Source organism: Pangasianodon hypophthalmus, chromosome 26, assembly GCF_027358585.1.
Source record: "Pangasianodon hypophthalmus isolate fPanHyp1 chromosome 26, fPanHyp1.pri, whole genome shotgun sequence".
Taxonomy (NCBI): domain Eukaryota; kingdom Metazoa; phylum Chordata; class Actinopteri; order Siluriformes; family Pangasiidae; genus Pangasianodon; species Pangasianodon hypophthalmus.
Window position 1 is genome coordinate 18,675,809 of NC_069735.1, and position 25,673 is coordinate 18,701,481.

Genomic DNA, 25,673 nt, shown 5'->3' on the forward strand with positions numbered 1-25,673 from the left:
GTCTGAGTCCAGTCTTACATTCTTCATTTTTGTAACAACACTTTGTTTACTGATTTATACATGGTAGTCACTAATAATTAAGATTTAAGGTGAAAAACTAAAAAAAACGTTATAAGGTGTTAATGAAAATTTTCAACATTGTTATGGTGCACTGGGTATTTACACATTCAAGCATGTTGTTCTGCACCCAGCCTCAATTCTGGGTCCTTCCTGCCTGATTATTATCCATAAACCTAACATTTGCTTTCATCAGTATGCAGATGACACACAGCTGTACATACTGTTCTACACGCTTAGCATGTGATGAACAAAAGTTTATCGATTCTAAAAAGTTAATCGACTAAAAAATCAGATCACCTTGAAGTATCACATCAGCGATGTCTGAAAGACAACATACCATCACACTGTAACATCTCAGTTGTGGCATTCTCTCTTTTGTATATGTGTTTGTTCAACTCTAGACCATTTATATGCTTATTTGTAAGTGAAATACTGAGGGAATATCACACACCTGGCCACAGAACTGCTGAGCAGCTGATTGTCCAATTACTTTTGGTCTCTTTAAAAAGGGAAGACCACATATAAAAGGTGTTTTTGGAGTAATTCCTACACCATTCACCCGAGGTGGATGAAATTCTGCACTTAAACTCCAGTATACTATTGTAGACAGCTAAAATAACTAATAATATTTATGGATCTGACTGTACACCTGTATAATTTTTATATATGTAAGTCTTAGACACTCTATTTTTAGTACAAGTTTTGTTGTAGATGTTTATGACTTCTGCATTATTGAGTCAGTACAAAATATTTTATTTTTCCAAACATTACTTTTCTAACAGAAAATTAAATGTTATAGAAAAATGTTTGTATGTCAGGAAAGAAAACCACATATTATGTAATAGGCCACATTTCAGACAAAACTACAATTCTGCTGCAATAAAAGACGCGTGTGCAAGTTTCCAGAAGAACTGCAGCAGATTCTCCAACATACGCAGTAAAACTTACCAACACATTTCCTTGTAAAACTGCACAAAGCGCACCTGAGATGGCTGATATTTTTTTTAGAAAGCAAAGAATTGTCACACCAAATACTAACTTTGTTTAGTTTATTACTGTTTACAGTACAGTGATAAACAAATACAAACACAATGTTAATTAACTTTCAGTCCTCACAAACAACAACTTTGAGAAGAAACTGAACTCACATCTCACTGATGCCAACATTTAAGTGAATGATGTTGCATCAGAATAAGACGATTTTTTTGAACAGATTTGGGTTTGTCACAACATATTAATACACACATATTAATTAATAATTTATTCTATCTTTACAGCATGAATATAAATCTGTGACAATATGAGATCACTGGAGGGCTGAACACAGACACCAAGAGGCAGTGATCTGGGGAGCACACTCCTTATTTTTCAAAGTGGTGCAGGAATAAAGTGGGGGTGAAGTGCTGGTAGCTGGTGAAGCTTGGTGAGGTGGGTGTCGTCTCTGGGTTGTGGCAGCGGCACGACGATGAGACAGAGGGTGCACAGAGGACGATCTCAGACAGTGCGGAGTTCGGCCAGGTAGTACTTCAGCTCCTCTATGGCCCACTTGATGGCCAGGGCCTCCGTCTCCACTGCAGCATATTTCTTCTTCATGGGGGGGTCAGCTTTCAGCTCACATAGAGCTTTCAGCTCACAAGACCGGGTGCTCCTCCCCATCAAAGATCTATGAAAGGACGGCCCCCAGTTCTGTCTCCGACACATCCGTTTGAACAATGAAGGGGCGGCTGAAGTTGGGGTTTCAAAGGACAGGGGAGCCCATCAGCACCTGTTTCAGTTCCTTGAAGGCTCGCTTGGTCTCCCGACTCCAGTGCACCCTGTCCGGCTGGCTTTTCCTGATGAGATCTGATAGGGGAGAGGCAATCAAGGAGAAGTTGGACAAGAAGCATCTGTAATAACCAGTCAACCCCAAGAAAGCATGTCTGTTTCTTGGTGATGGGTCTTGGGTACTCACGCACTGCTCCCACCTTCTTCTTCTGCAGCATCAGGAGCTGGCTGATGCGGTACCCCAGGTACTGTGCCTCCGTGAGTCCCAGGTGGCATTTCTTGGGGTTGGTGGTCAGCCCAGACTTCCGGAGCTCCCCTAGGACCTCCCTAAGATGGCGCAGATGGCCAGATGGAGGAATGAATTATGACATTGTCAATACAGGCCGCAGCGTACTGGCTATGGGGCCATAGAACCACGTTCGTCATTCGCTGAAGAAGGTGGAGAAAGCCGTCTTGGGTTTGGCCTCTGGGTGCAAGGCCACCTGCCCAAAACCTTTGGTCAGGTTGCATCTCCGCCTCCATTCCAGGCCATAGGAAACGGTCCTAACAGGAAGTAGGTTGCTGGCAGTCGCTGTTTGGGGTGGTGGTGCACCCCCTCGATGATCCGCACCTGGCTCCAGCAGTTCTTTTGCCTTGCGTCTTCTTTCTGCTCCCGGCCGAAGTTCCCCTCTTGGGCAACCTAAGCAAATACAGAAGACACAGGTTTAGTGGGGATGGAGGTCTCACCTGCTGAGGTCACCCCGGCATCTCCTTCACCCTGGGCCATGCGGGCCTGCTGGACCCTCGGCCATGTCATCCTGGTTCTCCTCTTCCGTGGTGCTTTTGGGGCTCTGGCCATGGCGTATCCGGGCCAGTCTCAGCCCAGGATCAGGGGCACGGGGAGCTCCGGGATGAGGCCCACAAGGAGTGGCCACTCCTTCGCCTGGTGTCTTACACCAACTGCTTCCGGTTCCTGTGTGAGAACGCTAGGCGCGTTTGTGCTGCCGCTTCACACTGGTGTTTGTGTTTCCATTGGAGATGCTGCTGTGCAACGGCTCTCAAGTTTTGCTATTTTACCTTCTTGTATTTTTTCTGGGTGGTTCCGATCAAACAATTTCTTTTTGCATGACTCTACAGTATTCAACTGCTCAACTGCTCAGCTTTAAAACCACTAAAGGCTCTTTGCGCTTGTCTGCAGACATGTATGAATGGTGTAAACAGCTTGGCATTTTGTGACGCCCGCATTATATACACCTTTCGCGGAAGACACATCTGCCTTTTTACCACTCTTCATCAAACATCATTCCTGTTATTTTGTACCCGTGTTTTTCGAAAATCTCGACGGAGAAACTGTGCAACCAGCTATGGGAATCTGAGATCACTACACTTCGATCTTGAATATGGTAACCTTGGAAACGCGTCTGCTGTCCATGGTAACCTTAAACACGTGTCTTCAAATATGCAGTGTGCTGTGTTAAACACTCGCTCACTGACTGATAAGGCATTACTGCTACATGATTTAATCATGGACAAAAACCTGGACATGCTTTTTCTGACCTGGCAGGTGCCAAACAACTTTTTCTTAATCTAAATCTGCTCACACCGCCTGGATATATCTGTTTTTCCAAACCGCGTCCATATCGCAGGGGTGGAGGTCTGGCCATGGTCTGTCGTGAGACTATGAAATTTTCTGAATTTCATGTTCATGATGTTTCTTTGTTTGAATACCTTGCCCTGAAAATGACTGGACAGTCACCATTGGCTGTGGTTTTAATCTATAGACCTCGTAAAGCTCATCCTTACTTTTTTTCTGAAATAGGTGAGCTATTAACTCTTGTCTGTGCTGGATTTACAACAGTTATTGTGCTTGGTGATTTTAATATCCATGAGAATACTGTACAATGTGTTGAACTCATGTCTGTGCTGGAGTGCTTTGATCTAATTCAACATGTTAACTCTGCAACTCATTCTAAGAGGCCGTTTACACGACAACGTTTTCAGTCAAAAACAGGAACCTTTTTATGCATTTTGTCTGTTCGTTTACACGACAACGGCGTTTTGGGGACTGAAAAGTTTTTGAAAACGCCGCCGTTATCGTCTCCATGTAAACAGCCAATACGGGAATCTTTGAAAACGGTGACGTCATGCGTGTGCGTAGTACGTGTCTATTGTAAAGGCAAGCGCGAACAAACATACACAACAATGGCGGAGTACATGGTAGTGTTGTTGCTGCTCAAGAGTTTGCTAACGGTTCTTCAGCAAAGTGTGGATTTACTTCACCAATATTACAACCAGCTAAAAAGGTGACAGCGCCAACTACTGGCCTGGCATATGTAATAAGCGTTTTTGGCCGTTATCGCGGATATGTGTAAACTGGAATCGTTTTGTGCATACATGAAACTTTTTGAAAACACAAGAGAAAAACTTCACAGTTTTTGACTACATTGTTGTCGTGTAAACGTAGCCTAAGGGTCATATAGTGGATCTTATCTGTACATCCGGATTAGGTACTGTTGATGTTAATTATATCGACTTTACTTTCTCTGATCATAAAATCTTAGTATTTAGCTTTAGTCTCCCAATCTCCATGCCTTGTACTAAAAAACTGCTTACTTACCGTAAACTCAGTTCTGTGAACCCTCTGTATTTTTCTGCTTCACTAAGAACATCTGTTTTGTCTGAAGCACTATTGTCTTGTTGTCCATCAGAAATCTGTTGTGCCTATAATAATGTTATATGTTGAGTACTTGATGAACATGCTCCTGTTAAGACAAGGTTGGTTCCATCCATTCATGTGTCTCCATGGTTCACTCCCGAACTTCAAGCAATGAAGGCCAAAGGTCGTCAGTTGGAAAGACTGTATAAGAAAACTGGACTTGCTGTGTATTCAATGATCTATACTGAGCAATTATCGCACAGCTCTTACTACTGCACGCACTTCTTATCTTTCTTCTACTATTAAGAATTCTACAAGTAAACCCAAAGCTCATTTTGCTATGGTAAACAAACTCACCAGTCCCCCTAAACATACTATCTCTGGCTCTGATGAGATCGTTAATGGCTTTCTTCAGTTTTTCGCTAATAAATTAAAATCAATCACGGCATCTATCAATGGTGACACTTCTCAAACTTATGATTCACACACTAAATTATTGGCAGAAGACAGAAAACGCTCTTCTTCTGCTTTCACTACCACTACTCCATCTGCTATACATGAACTGATTATGAAGTCTAACACTACGTCTTGCCAGCTTGACCCTGCACCAACTGCTTTACTTAAAATGTGTGCTGCTGATATTTCACCCATCATAACCAATTTGGTAAATTGTAGTTTAGTATCTGCTACTGTCCCTACAGAATTAAAAAATTGCTGCAGTCACACTCATCCTTAAGAAGGCCTGGATCATTTAAATATGAACAATTACAGGCCAATCTCTAATCTGCCTTTTCTGGCAAAAATCTTAGAGAAAGTAGTAGCGTCTCAATTAAGATCTTTCTTAACTACTAATGATCTTTTTGAACCTTTCCACACTGCAAAAAATAACCATCTAAATATAAGAAACAAATGCATGATTTAAGAAGATACAGACTAGAAACAAGTCAAATTATCTGCCAGTGCACTAAGATAATTACACTTGGTAAAATTTCATATCTAGGATTTAGAAAACAAAAAAATGTCTTAAAATAAGCATTAAAACACTTATTCCAAGCAGTGTATTTAGTCTAATTAACTTAAAACTAGCTTTTTAATTAATTTTTAAACAGTTTGCTTATCTTAATTTGTGTGAAAATATCTTAAAACCAGAGCTACTAAACAAGATAATTCCTCTTAATTTAAGAATTAAAAAATTAAGCATTTAAACTTAAAACAAGACTATTAAAATCAAGATCACGCATACATATTGTCAACAATTATTCATTCAAATGAAAACACACAGTAGTTACCATGCAAAAACAAAGCAAAATCGTTACTTGCTGCTTCTCAAAATACCAGGCAACAGAGTTTATAGATGCTGAAAAGCTCCTCAATCTTATGTTATATTATCCAGTCAGTTTCAAAAACAGTGTGTATGTATTGACAAAATATAATCTAGAAGTTGTCATTGCACTTAAAACTGGAAATTAAAAACCATACTGGATAATTGGAAAGGGTGTGGTGACTTAATACTGCAGAGACTTATAATTTGTTGTTAGGTTGTAAATAAATGTGTTGGTGTTGACATAAAACGAGCATTTGGAATAAATAATACTAATGAACAAGTCCTAAGTGTGATTATTGAGCATTTTTTACTGGGCAACCTTAAAACCAATTATTACAGCTAAAACAAAGTCTTAAAAGATACAAGGCTGGCCTCAAATGATGCCTGTGATGGTAAATAAGCTTAACTTGCAGGTAAAATAACTAACTTTAAGCTTTGCTAACTAAGTAAGAAAAAAAAGATAAATAATTTTAAAACAATCATAATAATCTTACACAATCTGCTCTTGCATAGTATTTTATTCTTAAAATAAGATCAATTAGATTTTATGACTAGAAATAAGATTGTAAGTCTTGACTAGATGAGGAGTTTTTGCAGTGCAGTCTGGGTTTCGCCCATCTCACAGTACTGAAACGGCTCTCACTCGGGTGGTAAATGATATTCTTCTTTCTATGGATTCTGGGTTAATAAACATCTTAATTCTCCTTGATTTAAGCTCAGCATTTGATACTGTTTGTCATGATATTCTCATTTCCCGCCTCTCTGATATTGGAATCTGTGGACATGCGCTTTCTTGGTTCATTTCTTATCTCACTGATAGACAATATTACATCACCAAACAAGGTTACAAGTCCACCACATCTTTACTGACACAAGGTGTTCCGCAGGGTTCAGTTCTTGGTCCGTTACTCTTTATCATCTATATTCAGCCACTTGGTGATATAATACGTAAATATGGACTCCGTTTTCACTGTTATGCTGATGGCGTCCAAATCTATTTTACCACCTCCTCTGATATACCTTCTCTTCCTGACTCAGTTACGGCATGTATCAGGGAAATCAAACATTGGATGTCCCTGAACTGTCTTAAATTAAATGAAAGCAAAACTGAAATAATGTTGATTGGCCCCACTACATTTGTCAGCAGAATGGACCTGTCCTATGATATGGATGGGGTCCTTGTTAAACCTTCCTCCCAGGTACGCAGTCTTGGTGTTTTGTTAGACTCATCTCTGTCGTTTGTCTCTCATATTGCTTTTGTCATTAAGAATTGCGTAATATTGCACGTCTCTGTTCCTCCCTCAGTCTGGCTGATGCAGAAACATCCATGACTGGATGTTTAGTCCATGCACTTATAACATCATTTTTCGACTACTGCAATGCCTTGTTAATTGGCTTACCAAAGAAATATCTCAAAAGATTACAGTATGTACAACATGCAGCTGCCGGGGCGCTAACCTCGACCAGACGTAGTGCTCACATAACTCCCGTTCTGCACAATCTTCACTGGTTACCTGCTGAATCGCACATTCAGTTTAAGGTTCTTTTACTAACAGTTAAGGCTCTAAATGGTCTTGCACCACTGTATATATCAGACCTACTTCACCCATACTTGCCCACTGGGTCTCTTAGATCATCTGAACTTGGCTTATTGTTCCTTTTGTGTTGTCGCTCCCAAGCTCTGGAATTCACTACCCCTCTCACTTCGTAATATTTCCTCTCTATCTGCTTTCAAATCTCAGCATAAAACATATTTATTTGAAATGTATTTCCAGTGAATCGTATGTTTAATTGTATTGTATTGATGTATTGTATTGTATAAATGTATTGTATTGTATTGTATTGTATTGTATTGTATTGTATTGTATTATTTGTACTGTATTGATGTAAATCTGTTAAGAGTCCTTGAGCTTGTGGAAAGGCGCTATACGAATAAAACTTCTTCTTCTTCTTCTTCTTCTTCTTACACCAACTTGGGCCGCTGGAACTTACTGGACGTCTCTGTGCATGCAGGAGCCCGTCAGGGAGCTACTGGGTTTGGGAGAGGTGAGGATGGAAGGACGGGCCAGGGTGACTGTGCTCCCAGAGGGAGGCCAGGAGGGCCGAGACTGGGCTGCCGTTAACCTCGACTGGGATGGTGGGAGGGGTCACTTTGTGTAGGGAACATCCTGTGAGCCATGGCTTCTCCATACGTCGAGGGGTGGTGGCAGGGTCTGGCTCGTTAGGCATGGTCGCGAGGCGTCCTATAAGCAGAGTGACTCTGGCTGGGTCTCCCCTCCCTGGGGGAGTGCAAATCCTGTTGCCTCACCAGCGGGGGCCAGGAAAACTCTCATCGTTCACCCCTGCTGATTTCTATGGTGGTTCCCACTCTCTCCAGGGCTTGCACCATCTCCCTGGGGTTCCGGGCTCCCCGTATGCCCATGGCCGTCCTCTCTTCGGGTGGTAAAGCCCTCAGGAACTGGCCCATGGCCACCCTCGCAACAACCTTGGTGGCAGAGAGGAGTTCAGTCTGTAGCCACCACTTGGTGATTCGTAACAGCATGTCCCTCTGGCTGCGAGGGGTGGCTTTTGGGTTGTAACTCCTCCAATGCAGCTCTGCTGCCATGCTAGTGGGGGAGAGGCCAAAGCGTAGAAGGGTCTCAATCTTGACCACGTTGTACTGGGCGGCTTCGTCTGGTGAGAGAGCATGGCACGCAAGCTGGGCCACTTCTCCCGCTGGGCGATGAGCTCAAAAGTCAGCAGATAGGCCTCCACATCTTTGTCAGGTGAGAGTTTCATGAGGAGGTGCTGGGCCTCCCAGGAGGGGCTAGGGAGGGGGCCCGCAGCAGCGCTGTTCCTCTGTTGCAGTTCCAGGAGCTCTTGGGTGGTGAATTGGAGGCCACGGGACAGCTCCATGGTGTCACAGCCTGCTACTGCAGGCTCATTTGGAGGAATTGCTGGAAGACAGTGTCCATCTTGGTGCTAGGTGCTGTGTTCACACCTGCATTCTCCACCACTGTGACAATGCTGCCCCAAAGCCACAACAGCAATCACAGTCCCAAGCCATCACAGTACAACTCCCCATATGAGATCTAAGTGGCACCATCCCCAGCAATCCCAATGATCTTCTGGCCATCCATGTGGGGCCACCCCCAGCAGCAGCGAGCGATCTCAACCGATGAGAACTCCAACCAGAAGTAGGGCATCAGGATGGATCACTTCGGGAGAGCTGGAAAAACCAGACAAATGTGAGTTAAACCCTACAGTCAGGCTAAGAAAAAAAAAGTGTCCGGGTGAAAACCAGAAGTGTGGTAACCCTAGAGCTGCCATATTATGTACACTGATCAGCCATAACATTAAAATCACCTGCCTAATATTGTGTAGGTCCCCCTTGTTCCACCAAAACAGCTCTGACCCATCGAGGCATGGACACCACAAGACCTCTGAAGGTGTGCTGTGGTATCTGATACAAAGATATTAGCAGCACATCCTTAAGTCCTGTAAGTTGTGAGGTGGGGCCTCCATGGATCAGACTTGCTGGCCAGCACATCCCACAGACACTTGATCGGATTGAGATCTGGGGAATTTGGTGCCAAACACCTTGAACCCATTGTGATGTTCCTCAACCCATTTCTGAACAATTTTTTGCAGTGTAGCAGGGTGCATTATACTGCTGAAAGAGGTCACTGCCATTAGGGAATACCGTTCCTGTGAAGGGGTGTACTTGATCTGCAACAATGTTTACGTAGGTGGTACGTGTCAAAGTGACATCCACATCAAGGCCAGGATCCGAGGTTTCCCAGCAGAACATAGTCCAGAGCATCACACTGCCTTCGTTGGCTTGCCTTCTTCCCATAGTGCATCCTGGTGCCATCTCTTCCCCAGGTAAGCGATGCACACGCACTTGACTGTCCACATGATGTAAAAGAAAACATGATTCTTCAGACCAGGCCACCTTCTTCCATTGCTCGATGGTCCAGTTCACGTGTCCATTGTAGGAGCTTTCGGTGGTGGACAGGGTCAGCATGGGCTCTCTGACAGGTCTGCAGCTACGCAGCCCCATACACAGCAAGCTGCACTGCACTGTGTGTTGTGACACCTTTCTATCAAAGCCAGCATTAACTTTTTCAGCAGTTTGTGTGGGATTGGACTAGACAATGACCATTTCAGGATGAGTCAGGAATGCAGATGAACCAGAATCTCAGCTAAAGCATAGTTGTGTTACAATAAATCACGTGGCATATTAATGGTGATGCTGTCTCATAAAATGTTGTCAAACCTCATAGTTACTCCAGCTCAGCCTCTTACAAAGGAGGGTTTGGATTTTTGCAAGAAATGTTTTGGTAACAGAGCAAAACAGAGACGCAAATGCTACCTGTGTATCAGTTTGCAGCCGACTAATGTGACTCCTGAACAATATAATTAGCACAGGTGAGTGTTGTAACAATGCAAGTTATTACTGCTAACAGATAAATAACTTTTAACAGTTATGCTTATAACTGCAATTGGAAATACAGACACAATTTAAGTTATGCACTTTTGAAATTTAAAATATTAGTAGTATTAGTAGTAAGTTATATTATGATTGATTAATAATTAAAATTAAACAAATTCAAACTCATTTTAAACAAGCAATTTTAAAATTCTTCAGAATGCTGGAATATGATTGAGAACAGAAAACTATTTGCCTGTAATTTATTTATTATTTTGTTTTTTTTTTTAGAAAGAATCTTCACAGATATGGTGAGTTTGTTATTTCTTGCCTTTTTTCTAATCTGTTATTTAAAAACGTTTTTCATCTTTATAAAAATTTGTAGGTTTATGGCTGTGGATGTTTTATTTTAAATGCTTAAAATGTGCTATATATATATATATATATATATATATATATATATATATATATATATATATATATATATATATATATATAGGTGATGATGATGATTATTATTATTATTATAGAATCAAGTCATGCTGCTGTTGCTGATGGCTGCGTTGTCCTTGCTGGTTCACTCGGTTCCTGCCTATAACACGTCCCTGCCGCTGGACTGTGAGGATGTTTACAACCTAAAGATAAGTGTAAAGAAGAACGCCTCTGTTCCCAGTGGAGTGTACACCATTTATCCATCAGGGTCTAATAAACCCGTGGAGGTGTACTGTGATATGGGCTGCCTGGAGAACGGTGGGCAACACAATGAGAAATGGACTGTGAGTGAGAACATGAATCTGTTTAAGGCTGTTTGAGAAAATGTGAGGTAACAGTTTGTTACCTTTTTCTCAATGTTCTGTTTTCATGTGTGCACCATGATGTGTAATCCACCAACCAGGTGATTCAGAGGAGAATCGACGGCAATGTGAGTTTCTACCGGCCATGGGAGCAGTATAAGAACGGATTTGGTGACGCCAAGGGTGAATACTGGCTAGGTGAGAGAACACTGTGGCATTTTGTAATCATAGGAACATTGTCATTTCATCAAAGCAACCTTGATGGCCTACGTGTAGTTAATGCCTCTGAGTTTGCCAGATTTTTCTTGAATAGACGTATCAGAAACAGGTTTTTCATGAATGATTGAATGAATGAATTAAAAATGGCCAAAAGCAATGATATAATGAGAATATGGCGAGCATTGAAATAAATCTAATAGGAGTCTAGTAAATTGCCAAAATATTACTGCTGCGTGAATAATTCTAGTTGTAATGATGTGAACATTAATCGCCACAAATTTCACTCTTTATATAATCATTATTCGGCAGCTTACAAAATAACATTTGATACAACACATCGTGTTACTTCGAATTTTTTTTTTTGTATGTGCAGACTGTTACTCATATATAATAAATAAATAAATAATAAACACAGAAAGATTTCTAAGTGATGTCAAAGAGACACAGCAGAGCATTGCTCCTCATTGCAGAAACTGTGTAAAGATCCAGTTCTTCCAACACCACCTGTGTCTATCTGAATTATTAATGTCTTTATATTCCCAGCAAACGAGTCAAAATTATTTTATAAATTACAGGTCTGGAGAACATCTTCCTGATGACCTACAGGGAGAAGTATCAGCTGAGAGTGGACATGGAGGATTTTGAGAAAGGCAGCGCCTACGCCCAGTACACTTTGTTCTACATCGACCCAGAGTCCAGCAATTACAGGCTGAATATCGGTGGCTACATCAATGGAGGAGCAGGTGAGAAAATTAGTAAACACCAATTTCTAATCCTGAAATCACACACATCAGTATTCAGACCTCAGATATAACTACAGACTTAAGCACTATTCAGAAATTACGTGACAGCTACACATGTGGGGGCATGTGGGAGTTTGTCTGAAACAGGGGCGTGTCTCAATTACACTTGATTCTGATCTTGAACTTAAGCGCATGTTTCTTGAGTGATATCGGCTCGAGTGAGGAGCAGTATTAAGTCCAGCACCACTGTCTGACAGTTTGATGTAATCATAATACTGTACGTGACACTGAAATTTATGTTCTGGCTGTAAATACACTCACACACACTATGGAATGTCATTCAAGGCCAGTATTAAATACGCAAGCATGACAATGTTAATTTTATTTCAATATATCGTCCCATTAAAATCCATGAAAACGTTTCTTTTCACATAGAGGACATCGGAGGAGACACATCTTAATCAGAGCCAAGGCTTAACTCAAGGAGTGAATAATTTATGGATAAAATAAAGTTTCTATGTAAGCGTAGCAGGTGAACGCTCGGTCAGATTATCCTTCACGCTGTGGACATGTTTTCTCTACAGCAGTGTCCTCACACTGTCCCATGCTTTATCTTTTCCAGGAGATTCTTTGTCCTACGTGAATGGGAGAGACTTTTCAACATTCAACAAAGACTATACAGGATACTGTGCGGAGACGTACAGTGGAGGATTCTGGTACTATGGCTATTGGACGTGCCACCTCGCCAACCCCAATGGCCTGTACAAATATGGGAATGTGGGCTCATCGTACACAGGGATCATGTGGCAGTCCTGGAAAGGTTACAACTACTCTCTGAAGACCATTGTGATGAAGATCAGACGGATGGGTCTGGAAGATCTTGAAAGTCTTTAGGTTTCCAGAATGCTAGAAGAGTAGAATAGAGAGGAATAAATGTAATATCTCTAACTGCTGCTTCAGTAAAATGGCAAGAAAATTAATCAATTAATCCTAATCTTCAGTCTTTGGGTTTATCCTGTGGTATATCCCTCCTGTAATATCCTCAACTCTATTGATTCTCAACTCTATTAGTTTCCTTTTTAAATATGTATTTTGTTTCCGGTATACATTTAAAATATTTTAAACAATCAAATGTTTGTACTTCTTATAAGCAATGAAATTCCTATATATAGAATGAAATAAACTTTCAGTAGAAGAGTCCAGTCTTACATTCTTCATTTTTAACAACACTTTGTTTACTGATTTATACATGATCGTCACTAATAAATATGTTTTAAGATGAAAAACTAAAAAAAAAGTTATAAGGTGTTAATGAAAATTTTCAACATTGTTATGGTGCACTGGGTATTTACACATTCGAGCATGTTGTTCTGCACCCAGCCTCAATTCTGGGTCTTTAGTGCCTGATTATTATCCATAAACCTAACATTTGCTTTCATCAGTATGCAGATGACACACAGCTGTACATACTGTTCTACACGCTTAGCATGTGATGAACAAAAGTTTATCGGTTCATTGCATGAGTGCATAGAAGGCATGAATCACTGGAAATCTCGGAACTTTCTTGGTATTAGATGTGAAAGTTATGCTTGTTTGTTAAGACACCTTGCCTATAAACACAAAAATCAAATCATATCACCTTGAAGTATCACATCAGCGATGTCTGAAAGACAACATACCATCACACTGTAACATCTCAGTTGTGGAATTCTCTCTTTTGTATTGTACAACGTGTGTTTGTACAACTCTAGACCTTTTATATGCTTATTTGTAAGTGAAATACTGAGGGAATAACACACACCTGGCCACAGAACCACTGAGCAGCTGATTGTCCAATTATTTTTGTCTCTTTAAAAAGGGAAGACCACATATAAAAAGTGTTTTTGGTGTAATTCCTACACCATTCACCCGATGTGGATGGAAGTCTGCACTTTGAGCTCATATTCATTATTTAATTTAAACTCCAGTATCCTGTTGTAGACAGCTAAAATAACTAATAATATTAATGGATCTGACTGTACACCTGTATAATTTTTATATATGTAAGTCTTCGACACATTTTTTTAGTATTATTTTTAGTACAAGTTTTGTTGTAGATGTTTATGACTTCTGCATTATTGAGTCAGCACAAAGTATTTTATTTTTCCGAACATTACTTTTCTAACAGAAAATTAAATGTTATAGAAAAATGTTTGTATGTCAGGAAAGAAAACCGTATATTATGTAATAGGCCACGTTTCAGACAAAACCACAATTCTGCTGCCAAAAAAGACGCGTGTGCAAGTTTTCAGAAGAACTGCAGCAGATTCTCCAACATACGCAGTAAAACTTACCAACACATTTCCCTATAAAACTGCAGAAAGCGCACCTGAGATGGCTGATATATTTTTAGAAAGCAAAGAGTTGTCACACCAAATACTAACTTTGTTTAGTTTATTATTGTTTACTGCACTTAACTTTTTTTTTTTTTTTTTTTTTTACTTTTTACTTTTATTACTCATAAATATGTATATATTAAAAGCTATTGAAATGCCCGTATATTGATATTTACTTTTTATACTGAGCAGTAATTTCTGACATTTTATAAAGAACAATCTGATAACATCAATCATTATACAGGAATAATTCAGTGAACATTATTCGGTACACTGGCTGCCAGGCAGCTAGATGGACTGGTCCTTTAAGACTTAGATGGTTAACATAACTCTGGGGTTTATAGAAAAAAACATACTTGTTTCCTCATACTTGAGGATTTTGTGCTTGTAGATTTGTTTTGTTTTTCTTCGATTTGTACGATACCTAATTTTTATTTTCAATTATCAGATTTTCAGTTAGAAAACTCATAAGCACATAAGAGTCCAATTCCCTCTCTCGCTCTCGCACCGACTCAAATATTTAACTTTCCCTGTGAATCATATTAAACAGCAAAAGGTAAATCATACAGAATAGTGACTGAAAGGTTATAAACAAAAATTCAAAAAATACACATAATATCAAAAATGAAGGTACTTTAGACTGCAAGCTTTGCACCTTCCTTGCTTGTTTTACTAATTAAACAATAAAATAAATGGCTGAAATGTCATTGAGAATGAGAGACAACACCATGGACAACAACAAGAGTAAAAGTTGCTATCAGCAGATCATGTTAAATTTCCTGCATTGATTGAATATCATTAAATATACCTGAGATAACATTTTCTCAGTCAGTGATAAAGAAATGCACACACATTGTTAATTACCGTTCAGTCCTCAGAAACAACAACACTGAAATGAAATTCACGTCTCACTGATGCCAACACTTAAGTGAATGATGTTGCATCAGAATAAGACGATTGTTGTTGAACAGGTTTGTGTTTGTCACAACCTATAAATACACACAAATTAATTAATAATTTATTATCTTTACAGCATGATATGATTCGGGCCTCAGTAGATGATTTTGTTATAATAATCTAATGTATGCAAAACAACGAAACACCAAACTACATAGATGGTAAAGGAGTCTGATTTGCAGAAAACCCAACAGAGAACCCAACAGCACTGGTGCCTTTCAATAACATTAAAATTTTAGGTGAAAGAACTAAATGCAGTTTTGCACTTATTTTTGTACTGGATTTATGCACACTGGATTAATGTGTATTGTATTTATGCAAACTGTATTTATGTACACTGGATTTATGCACGCTGGATTTATGTACGTTGGATTTATGCACGTTGGATTTATGCACGTTGGATTTATGTACGCTGGATTTATGTACACTGGATTTATGCACACTGGATTTATGTACACTGGATTTATGCATGTTGGATTTATGCACGTTGGATTTATGCATGTTGGATTTATGTACACTGGATTTATGCACACTGGATTTATGCACACTGGATTTATGCACACTGGATTTATGTATGTTGGATTTATGTACGCTGGATTTATGTACGTTGGATTTATGTACACTGGATTTATGCACACTGGATTTATGCACAGTGGATTTATGCACGTTGGATTTATGTACACTGGATTTATGCACGTTGGATTTATGCATGTTGGATTTATGTACGCTGGATTTATGTACGTTGGATTTATGTACACTGGATTTATGTACACTGGATTTATGCACATTGGATTTATGCACATTGGATTTATGTACGCTGGATTTATGTACGTTGGATTTATGTACACTGGATTTATGCACACTGGATTTATGCACGTTGGATTTATGCACGTTGGATTTATGCACGTTGGATTTATGCACGTTGGATTTATGTACGCTGGATTTATGCACACTGGATTTATGCACACTGGATTTATGCACACTGGATTTATGTATGTTGGATTTATGTACGTTGGATTTATGTACACTGGATTTATGCACACTGGATTTATGCACACTGGATTTATGCACGTTGGATTTATGCATGTTGGATTTATGTACACTGGATTTATGCACACTGGATTTATGTACACTGGATTTATGCACACTGGATTTATGTATGTTGGATTTATGTACACTGGATTTATGCACACTGGGTTTATGCACATTGGATTTATGAACACTGGATTTATGTATGTTGGATTTATGTACACTGGATTTATGCACACTGGGTTTATGCACGTTGGATTTATGTACACTGGATTTATGCATGTTGGATTTATGTACGCTGGATTTATGTACGTTGGATTTATGTACACTGGATTTATGTATGTTGGATTTATGTACGCTGGATTTATGCACATTGGATTTATGTACACTGGATTTATGTATGTTGGATTTATGTACGCTGGATTTATGCACGTTGGATTTATGCATGTTGGATTTATGTACACTCGATTTATGCACACTGGATTTATGCACACTGGATTTATGTATGTTGGATTTATGTACACTGGATTTATGCACACTGGGTTTATGCACATTGGATTTATGAACACTGGATTTATGTATGTTGGATTTATGTACACTGGATTTATGCACACTGGGTTTATGCACATTGGATTTATGCATGTTGGATTTATGTACACTGGATTTATGCACACTGGATTTATGCACACTGGATTTATGCACGTTGGATTTATGCATGTTGGATTTATGTACACTGGATTTATGCACACTGGATTTATGTACACTGGATTTATGCACGTTGGATTTATGCATGTTGGATTTATGTACACTGGATTTATGCACACTGGATTTATGTACACTGGATTTATGCACATTGGATTTATGCACATTGGATTTATGCACACTGGATTTATGTATGTTGGATTTATGTACACTGGATTTATGCACACTGGGTTTATGCACATTGGATTTATGAACACTGGATTTATGTATGTTGGATTTATGTACACTGGATTTATGCACACTGGGTTTATGCACATTGGATTTATGTACACTGGATTTATGCATGTTGGATTTATGTACGCTGGATTTATGTACGTTGGATTTATGTACACTGGATTTATGTATGTTGGATTTATGTACGCTGGATTTATGCACGTTGGATTTATGTATGTTGGATTTATGTACACTCGATTTATGCACACTGGATTTATGCACACTGGATTTATGCACATTGGATTTATGCATGTTGGATTTATGTACACTGGATTTATGCACACTGGATTTATGTACACTGGATTTATGTATGTTGGATTTATGTACGCTGGATTTATGTACACTGGATTTATGCACACTGGATTTATGCACACTGGATTTATGCACGTTGGATTTATGCATGTTGGATTTATGTACACTGGATTTATGCACACTGGATTTATGCACATTGGATTTATGCATGTTGGATTTATGTACGTTGGATTTATGTACACTGGATTTATGCACACTGGATTTATGCACACTGGATTTATGCACGTTGGATTTATGCATGTTGGATTTATGTACACTGGATTTATGCACACTGGATTTATGTACACTGGATTTATGCACATTGGATTTATGCACATTGGATTTATGCACACTGGATTTATGTATGTTGGATTTATGTACACTGGATTTATGCACACTGGGTTTATGCACATTGGATTTATGAACACTGGATTTATGTATGTTGGATTTATGTACACTGGATTTATGCACACTGGGTTTATGCACATTGGATTTATGTACACTGGATTTATGCATGTTGGATTTATGTACACTGGATTTATGTATGTTGGATTTATGTACGCTGGATTTATGCACGTTGGATTTATGCATGTTGGATTTATGTACACTCGATTTATGCACACTGGATTTATGCACACTGGATTTATGTATGTTGGATTTATGTACACTGGATTTATGCACACTGGGTTTATGCACATTGGATTTATGAACACTGGATTTATGTATGTTGGATTTATGTACACTGGATTTATGCACACTGGGTTTATGCACATTGGATTTATGAACACTGGATTTATGTATGTTGGATTTATGTACACTGGATTTATGCACACTGGGTTTATGCACATTGGATTTATGTACACTGGATTTATGCATGTTGGATTTATGTACGCTGGATTTATGTACGTTGGATTTATGCACACTGGATTTATGTATGTTGGATTTATGTACGCTGGATTTATGCACACTGGATTTATGCACACTGGATTTATGCACGTTGGATTTATGTACACTGGATTTATGTACACTGGATTTATGCACACTGGGTTTATGCACATTGGATTTATGTATGTTGGATTTATGTACACTGGATTTATGCATGTTGGATTTATGTACGCTGGATTTATGCACGTTGGATTTATGCACGTTGGATTTATGTACACTGGATTTATGTACACTGGATTTATGTACACTGGATTTATGCACACTGGATTTATGTACACTGGATTTATGTACACTGGATTTATGCACACTGGATTTATGAACACTGGATTTATGTACACTGGATTTATGTACATTGGATTTATGTACATTGGATTTACGCACACTGGATTTACGTACGCTGGATTTATGAACACTGGATTTATGCACACTGGATTTATGAACACTGGATTTATGCACACTGGATTTATGCACACTGGATTTATGCACACTGGATTTATGCATGTTGGATTTATGTACGCTGGATTTATGTATGTTGGATTTATGCACATTGGATTTATGCATGTTGGATTTATGCACATTGGATTTATGCACACTGGATTTATGCACACTGGATTTATGTATGTTGGATTTATGCACACTCGATTTATGTACGTTGGATTTATGTACGTTGGATTCATGAACACTGGATTTATGTACATTGGATTTATGTATGTTGGATTTATGTACATTGGATTTATGTACACTGGATTTATGTACATTGGATTTATGTATGTTGGATTTATGTACATTGGATTTATGCACACTGGATTTATCTACGTTGGATTTATGCACACTGGATTTATGTATGTTGGATTTATGTACATTGGATTTATGTACGCTGGATTTATGCACACTGGATTTATGTACACTGGATTTATGGTGCATTTTAGATCATAATATACTGAATAAAATATGATTTGTTCATTGAGAATTTAGTGCATTCATTCGCTATTCTAGTGCATAGAGAACAAATTTAGACAGAGGGAGTCTTCATGATGGGGAGTGTTGGGTTAACATACCAGACACAAGAGTTTGGTCAGAAATATGTTGGGTTAATGAGCAAGAACTTCCTGATGGGAACAATGTAAGCCCCATACAAATCAACAAACTGTGACAAGTTTGCACACACACACATCAGTAAAGACAATAAAGTCATGTCTTACTAAAAAATGCTGCCAAACAACCTGACACTGCATTCTCGTGCTCTTCCTGACAAAGTTGTCATCTAAAGACTCCTGGAACTTTGCCAACACGACATGAGATGACATAAAAGTGAAGCAGAGAATGCTGCTGATTTTAAATTTCTCTGTAGCCGGCTAAGACAATAATACAGGTGAGTATTCATTTGAGATAAAGTATCATTACTAATGTAAAGATTGCTTATTTTTCAGATTTGCAATGGATAATTAACTACTGTACAGTAACAACATAATGAATATGACATATTTTGGATTTTTTTAAAAAAATTTATCGTAAGAGTGGGTCCTTTATTTGAGCAGAAGAAGAGTAGCATAATCAAACCAAACTCAGTTGAAATGTTTTACAATTGTTAGAATTGTAAATTTTTTTTAAAGATTTCAGTACAGTTCATTACTAACTTATGTTATATTAATATTTACTCAGGGAACTTTTCCCGTATTCAGAGTCAGGTTACGCAGCTGCTTAAATTAGATCAGATTATTAAAACCACCTGTGTGTAGTTCAGACTTTTTGTGAACTTTACTCAAACTCCACCCTCACACTTGTACCTCTCACGTACCTTCTAAATAATGCTTAAGTCTGTATTTATTTCTGAGGTCTGAATACCAGTGTGTGCAAATTCAGTATTAAATTCTCACTGTGCAATTAACTCAACTCTGAATACAGCCCTGTAGTTTCAAAAAGGTGCCTTTAAATAATTAAAATATTTATTTAATAATCTATGTTCTTTTTAACTTGATAGAAGAAACAATCCTCACAGATATGGTGAGTTTATACTACTTTTTTATGACCCATTAATGTGATGTGAGCTGATATAAACACACTTCATCCTCTTTGTTGTTTTGCCTTTTAAGCTGCTGCTGTTCGTGGCGCTGCCCCTGCTGGTGCACTCGGCTCCGGTCACTACAGACTTCCTGCCACTGGACTGTGAGGACATTTACAATAACGGCTCCATCCACAATGGAGTGTACACCATCTACCCTGCTGGGTCTGCAGGTGGTAAACCTGTGCAGGTGTACTGTGATATGGGCTGTAATGAAGATGAGAGCCACGGGAAGGAAAGATGGACTGTGAGTGAAGCGTGTTGGCTGAAACTGTGATTTAATAATGTGATCCACTACTAATTTTTATTTTTGTTACTCTTTGTTTAAACCACATTACTATTGGGTTTTTACATCTGTTTTGGGATCAAGCTAACTGCCAAATAAATAAATAAATATCTATTTATAACCCAAACTCCAGGTGATTCAGAGGAGATCTGATGGCAGTGTGAATTTCTATAAGCCATGGGTGGAGTACAAGAATGGCTTTGGGAATGCAGACGGAGAATACTGGTTGGGTGAGAGATGAAAATCACTGAGCATGTTGATTTATCCTCACACACAATGCTCCATTATTTCCACAAAAGGTCACACATTTCAGACAGGCCTATGAAGTTTCCAAGTTTTTAAAATTATTTTTATAGATGTTTAATAAGAAAATACAACATATTTTACCAAACAGATAGAGTTTATATTCTCCAGAAAACATGCAAGTTATATTGTTGTCTTATAAGTAACATCATCACTAGTCAATTAACTCTGTTAAAGTGATTTAGAGCATGTAACAATGCTTTTACCACAGGTCTGAGAGTGCCTGAGTGAGGTGATCTCAGTCGGTTTCCAATCAAACTCTAGCGTGGTTCGAATGCCGTGAGAAAGTGATTTGACTGTAAAGCCACCTGAGTGTTGAATACATTACACACCCCATCAACTCATGTTTCTATTCCTCTTTTTTCTTTAGGATTCTTTTAATCATGTTCACTATAAACAAACACAAATATCCAAACTCAATTTCACTCTGATTTGGACTCAGCAAATGGCAGCCAAAGCAGTGTTAAACTTTACTATATGTAGAGAACAGAGAAGCCAGGTAAAAACAGGGAAAGTGCTATGAGGTTAACAAGGAACAAGACATAGTTTCAAAAACTTCAAACGTCACAAAATAGAACTTTGTTCAGTCTCTAGAGTTTATGGATTGCAGTTTTTATTGGCCATTAATCACCATAAATCACACATTTTATTAAGTGTTCCCTTGTGGTTCTTCACAGAGACACAGAAATAAAAGTGTATATGTACATCAGGGGTGTGAAGTATTATCTGCAGATGGCCGAGACGCCACACCTGATTCCAGCTGTTTAGTTGGATGATATTGGTCGATCAGGTGTATGTCCTGATAAGAAAGAAAACCTGCAGCAGCCACAGTGGCCACCTGTGGATAAGATTGAACACACCTGATATACACAGATTATTAGTATTGTGTACCACTGAGACTGATGGAGATGTAGAAGTCAGTAATTTTATTAGTTTTTTTTTAATTACAGGTCTGGAGAACATCTTTCTAATGACCTACAGGGAGAGGTATCAGCTGAGAGTGGACATGGAGGATTTTGACAAGGGCAGCGCCTACGCACAGTACAGCTCTTTCTACATCGACCCAGAGTCCAGCAGTTATGCACTGCACATCAGCGACTTCATCAACGGAGGAGCAGGTGAACAAAACACTACTGGTTATAATTTACCAGCAGATATTTATTTTATGTAATATTTTTACAAATTATTTTAATTATTTCAATTATACATAAACATTTTAATTATTATTTAAGCGGGTTCCCTAAAGAGCCCTTTACCTTTAACATGACAGTAAAACCTTGTCTCTTTGATATCACGCTCATGTAATGTTTTCATCACAATTTCTAAATGATTGTCTTTTTTCAAAATTTAATGAATGGGGACAGTGAAAAAAGTGTGTAAATCTTACTTTATTTACAATTATGTACAGATTTTATCAGATTTTATCACTATGTCCATTGTACAAGGCTTAATGCCAAGCTTGACCTGGAAAACTATGGATCTGAAGAGCTTGAGTTTTCCGTGTTATATTTGGTTCTTCCTGTTCTGTGCATAGTTAAAGACCACAGGAATCTGTCTTTACAGATCCTTCACATGCTCCTTTTTGAAAGTGCAAACTTACACTATCGGTAAAATATTCATTTTAAATGAACAGGAATGTGTGCTGTGTGATTGTAGGAGATCCTCTGAGCAGCCTGAATGGCAAACCTTTTTCAACTTCTGACCAAAATCCATATGGCAGCTGTGCAGACAGTTACTTGGGAGGGTTTTGGTACACCTGCTGGTGGAGTAATGGCGTGGCCAACCCCAATGGCCTGTACAAATGGGAGAACGTGGCTACAACGTACTTAAGTGACGGGATCCTGTGGACCAGCTGGAGATATTACTACTCTATGAAGACCATGGTGATGAAGATCCGACGAGTGACTGTAGATGACATTAAATAAATGTAGCATGTCATTGATACCAAACTAAACAAAGGGCAAATGTATGTTTTTGTTCTGCATATTTCTGTGACGTATTACTCTGAATAACCTCTATGAATTATTGTTTTAGTTTATCATGGTTTGTTTTAATTGGTTCCTCTCTCTCTCTCTCTCTCTCTCTCTCTCTTCCTTCATCAAGACATCAAAGTCTAGTTAAAATCATGATTTATGAAATTACAGATTTTGGTCCCACAGACTTTAGAAAAAGCAGTCTGGGGTTTATAAAACAGTTCACATCTCAAAATCAATCCAAACATATTAGGACCACAAGGAAGACTATGTTCATGCCTGGTCCTGTTATTTTTCAGAGTGCAGTGGGTCAGGGCTACATGATGTAAAAAAAAGAAAAATAATAATAAAAATCTGTTCAGTGTGATATAGGATGAGTTCCTTTTCTATATTTGGAAGCAACCTGATGCATGAAGTAAAAGGTCTGAAACACATCATAGAGGAAATCAGACTGCATTCACTTCAGCTGCTGTCACACTTGGTCATAGTGGCCAAACGATAAAGTTCTGTGGACCTGAAATCAATATTAAATATAATATGCAAATGAATTAAAATACCTCTCGCATACCTCAGACACCAAGTTCTTCATTATTTCACACTTAGTAGTTGTATGTGGACATGATCAGTTGTTACCAGCGCCACTGACAGTTTGATGCACGACATGTAGATGCCAAATGTATGTATTGGCTGTAGATACTGTCAAAAAATATGGAATGCCATTAAAGGACAATATTAAATACATAAATACTGGTCATTTGCATTTTTTTGCCTATGACCCTGTTGCTGGTTCACTGGTTGTCCTTCCTTGGACCACTTTTGGTAACCACTGCATACCAGGAACACCCCACAAGACCTGCCATTTTGGAGATGCCCTGACCCAGTCATCTAGCCATCACAGTTTGGCCCTTGTCAAAGTCACTCAGATCCTTACACTTGCCCATTTTTCCTGCTTCCAACACATCAACTTCAAGAACTGACTGTTCACTTGCTTTTTCAACTTTTTACATTTTTATGTCATTCAGCAGACAGCCTTATCCAGAGCGACTTACAGTTATCTCATTTATACAACGGAGCAGTTGAGGGTTAAGGGCCTTGCTCAAGGGCCCAGCAGTGGCATCTTGGTGGTGCTGGGATTTGAACTCACAACCTTCTGATCAGAAGTCCAATGTCTTAGCTACTAAGCTACCACTTGCTGCCTAATATAGCCCACCCCTTGACAGGTGCCATTGTACCGAGATAATCAATGTTATTCACTTCACCTGTCAGTGATTTTAATGGTATGGCTGATCGATGTATATGGCCACTTAAATATGAAAGGGTTAGATTCAGGAAGAGGAGTGTGATAGACCAGTCTATAAAACATCATAAAGGTCAGCGAGTTCCTCTCTTTTCTCTAAGTTAATATAGTGGAGACAAACAAAGATCTTTTCTTTTAAACTCAGTTTCATTTTGTATTGTACGGCATGATCTGACAGCAGGATCATTTAATATAGTGTACCCTTTTTTTCCTCGTTTAGCAAGTTGATCCTGGTCTCCACCTGTTCAGATTCAAAACACTTTGTGCTTTGCTTTTTGTGTTGCTTAACAAATACTTTCAAATTCCCAAAGCAAGTTCAAATGATACCCTGCATCTGTTTTTTTTTTAAGTTAATGCCTATGTTTGCTTTCACTCACACACCTCTTTCACTAAAAGACCTAAAAGACAATGCTGCGGCCAAAAATAAACCAGCAGTGTCTTTGAACATTATTTTCAGATGCTAATATTCACATTGCTGTGATTATGACAACAGAAGAAATAGCATGTTTTGATCCTATTAGCACCCATGTGGCCATGAGTAGCTCTGTATTCTTTCAGTATCTCCATTACCTTTGTCCCTGTTGGATAAAAATCATAAAGTGAAAATCATCCTATAGACTGAATAAAATCAAATACCATTTACTGAATAAAATATAATGATGAATATAGCTAGTCTGTAAAATCGAACTTTATATTTAAACATTACACAATATCATGATGTTTTCTGTAAATAAATTAATGTTCCAACAGTGAGATCATATCAGCAGAAAAGTGATATTCCATGAATGTCAGCAGCATTTTATCACAGCGGAGACAAAAAGGCTAAAAAAAATTTCACCTGCAAAATGACATTCTTTACAATCCAGCAAAAATGCCTCACAGTCCAAAGTATTACTCAGTGGTTTAATGGAGTATGTTTTTTATAACTGTTATATGCACACACATTTATACTTTTTCTGTGTGTTTGTGTTTTATCGGATTGTGATTATTGATCACACTTTCTCTGCCATGTCCTTTCTCCTCCGCATAAATTTTATTTTATATTTACTAATCCTTCTTCAGAAATTTGTAGGCTATTCCATACAATAAACTGAACATATCTTACAAAGGTGTGTACTATTCCCTTCACAGAGCAGCGCAAACTGCCTCTAATCAGGATAGAAAGAGAAATGTGAGGCTGTGCATCCGAGTCTCTAGTTTGAGAAACAGACACCTCACAGGTCCTCAGCT

At 38.6% G+C, this 25,673-nt stretch overlaps 2 protein-coding genes across 2 annotated transcripts; both read left to right on the top strand.

Annotated features, from left to right (window-relative positions):
- The first annotated feature begins 10,052 nt into the window (after positions 1–10,052).
- LOC113524898 (microfibril-associated glycoprotein 4) lies at positions 10,053–13,147 on the top strand. The gene is made up of 6 exons (XM_026911275.3): positions 10,053–10,193; positions 10,486–10,505; positions 10,725–10,970; positions 11,090–11,186; positions 11,783–11,950; positions 12,573–13,147. The coding sequence occupies exons 2-6, from the start codon at positions 10,503–10,505 to the stop codon at positions 12,842–12,844; spliced, it is 786 nt and encodes a 261-aa protein (XP_026767076.1). The 5' UTR covers positions 10,053–10,193; positions 10,486–10,502; the 3' UTR covers positions 12,845–13,147.
- A 6,612-nt stretch (positions 13,148–19,759) lies between these two features.
- On the top strand, positions 19,760–23,513 carry LOC113524900 (microfibril-associated glycoprotein 4). The gene is made up of 6 exons (XM_026911276.3): positions 19,760–19,894; positions 20,504–20,526; positions 20,616–20,831; positions 21,004–21,100; positions 22,124–22,291; positions 22,830–23,513. Exons 2-6 carry the CDS (start codon positions 20,524–20,526, stop codon positions 23,096–23,098), a joined length of 753 nt encoding a protein of 250 aa, XP_026767077.3. The 5' UTR covers positions 19,760–19,894; positions 20,504–20,523; the 3' UTR covers positions 23,099–23,513.
- The last annotated feature ends 2,160 nt before the right edge of the window (positions 23,514–25,673 follow it).

Bases quoted from the DNA above. Each gene is read 5' to 3' on its own strand.
- LOC113524900 (XM_026911276.3), top strand. The intron at 20,832-21,003 runs GTGAGTGAAGCG...CCCAAACTCCAG, and splicing joins ACGGGAAGGAAAGATGGACT to GTGATTCAGAGGAGATCTGA. The intron at 22,292-22,829 runs GTGAACAAAACA...GTGTGATTGTAG, and splicing joins CTTCATCAACGGAGGAGCAG to GAGATCCTCTGAGCAGCCTG.
- LOC113524898 (XM_026911275.3), top strand. The intron at 11,187-11,782 runs GTGAGAGAACAC...TATAAATTACAG, and splicing joins CAAGGGTGAATACTGGCTAG to GTCTGGAGAACATCTTCCTG. The intron at 11,951-12,572 runs GTGAGAAAATTA...TATCTTTTCCAG, and splicing joins CTACATCAATGGAGGAGCAG to GAGATTCTTTGTCCTACGTG.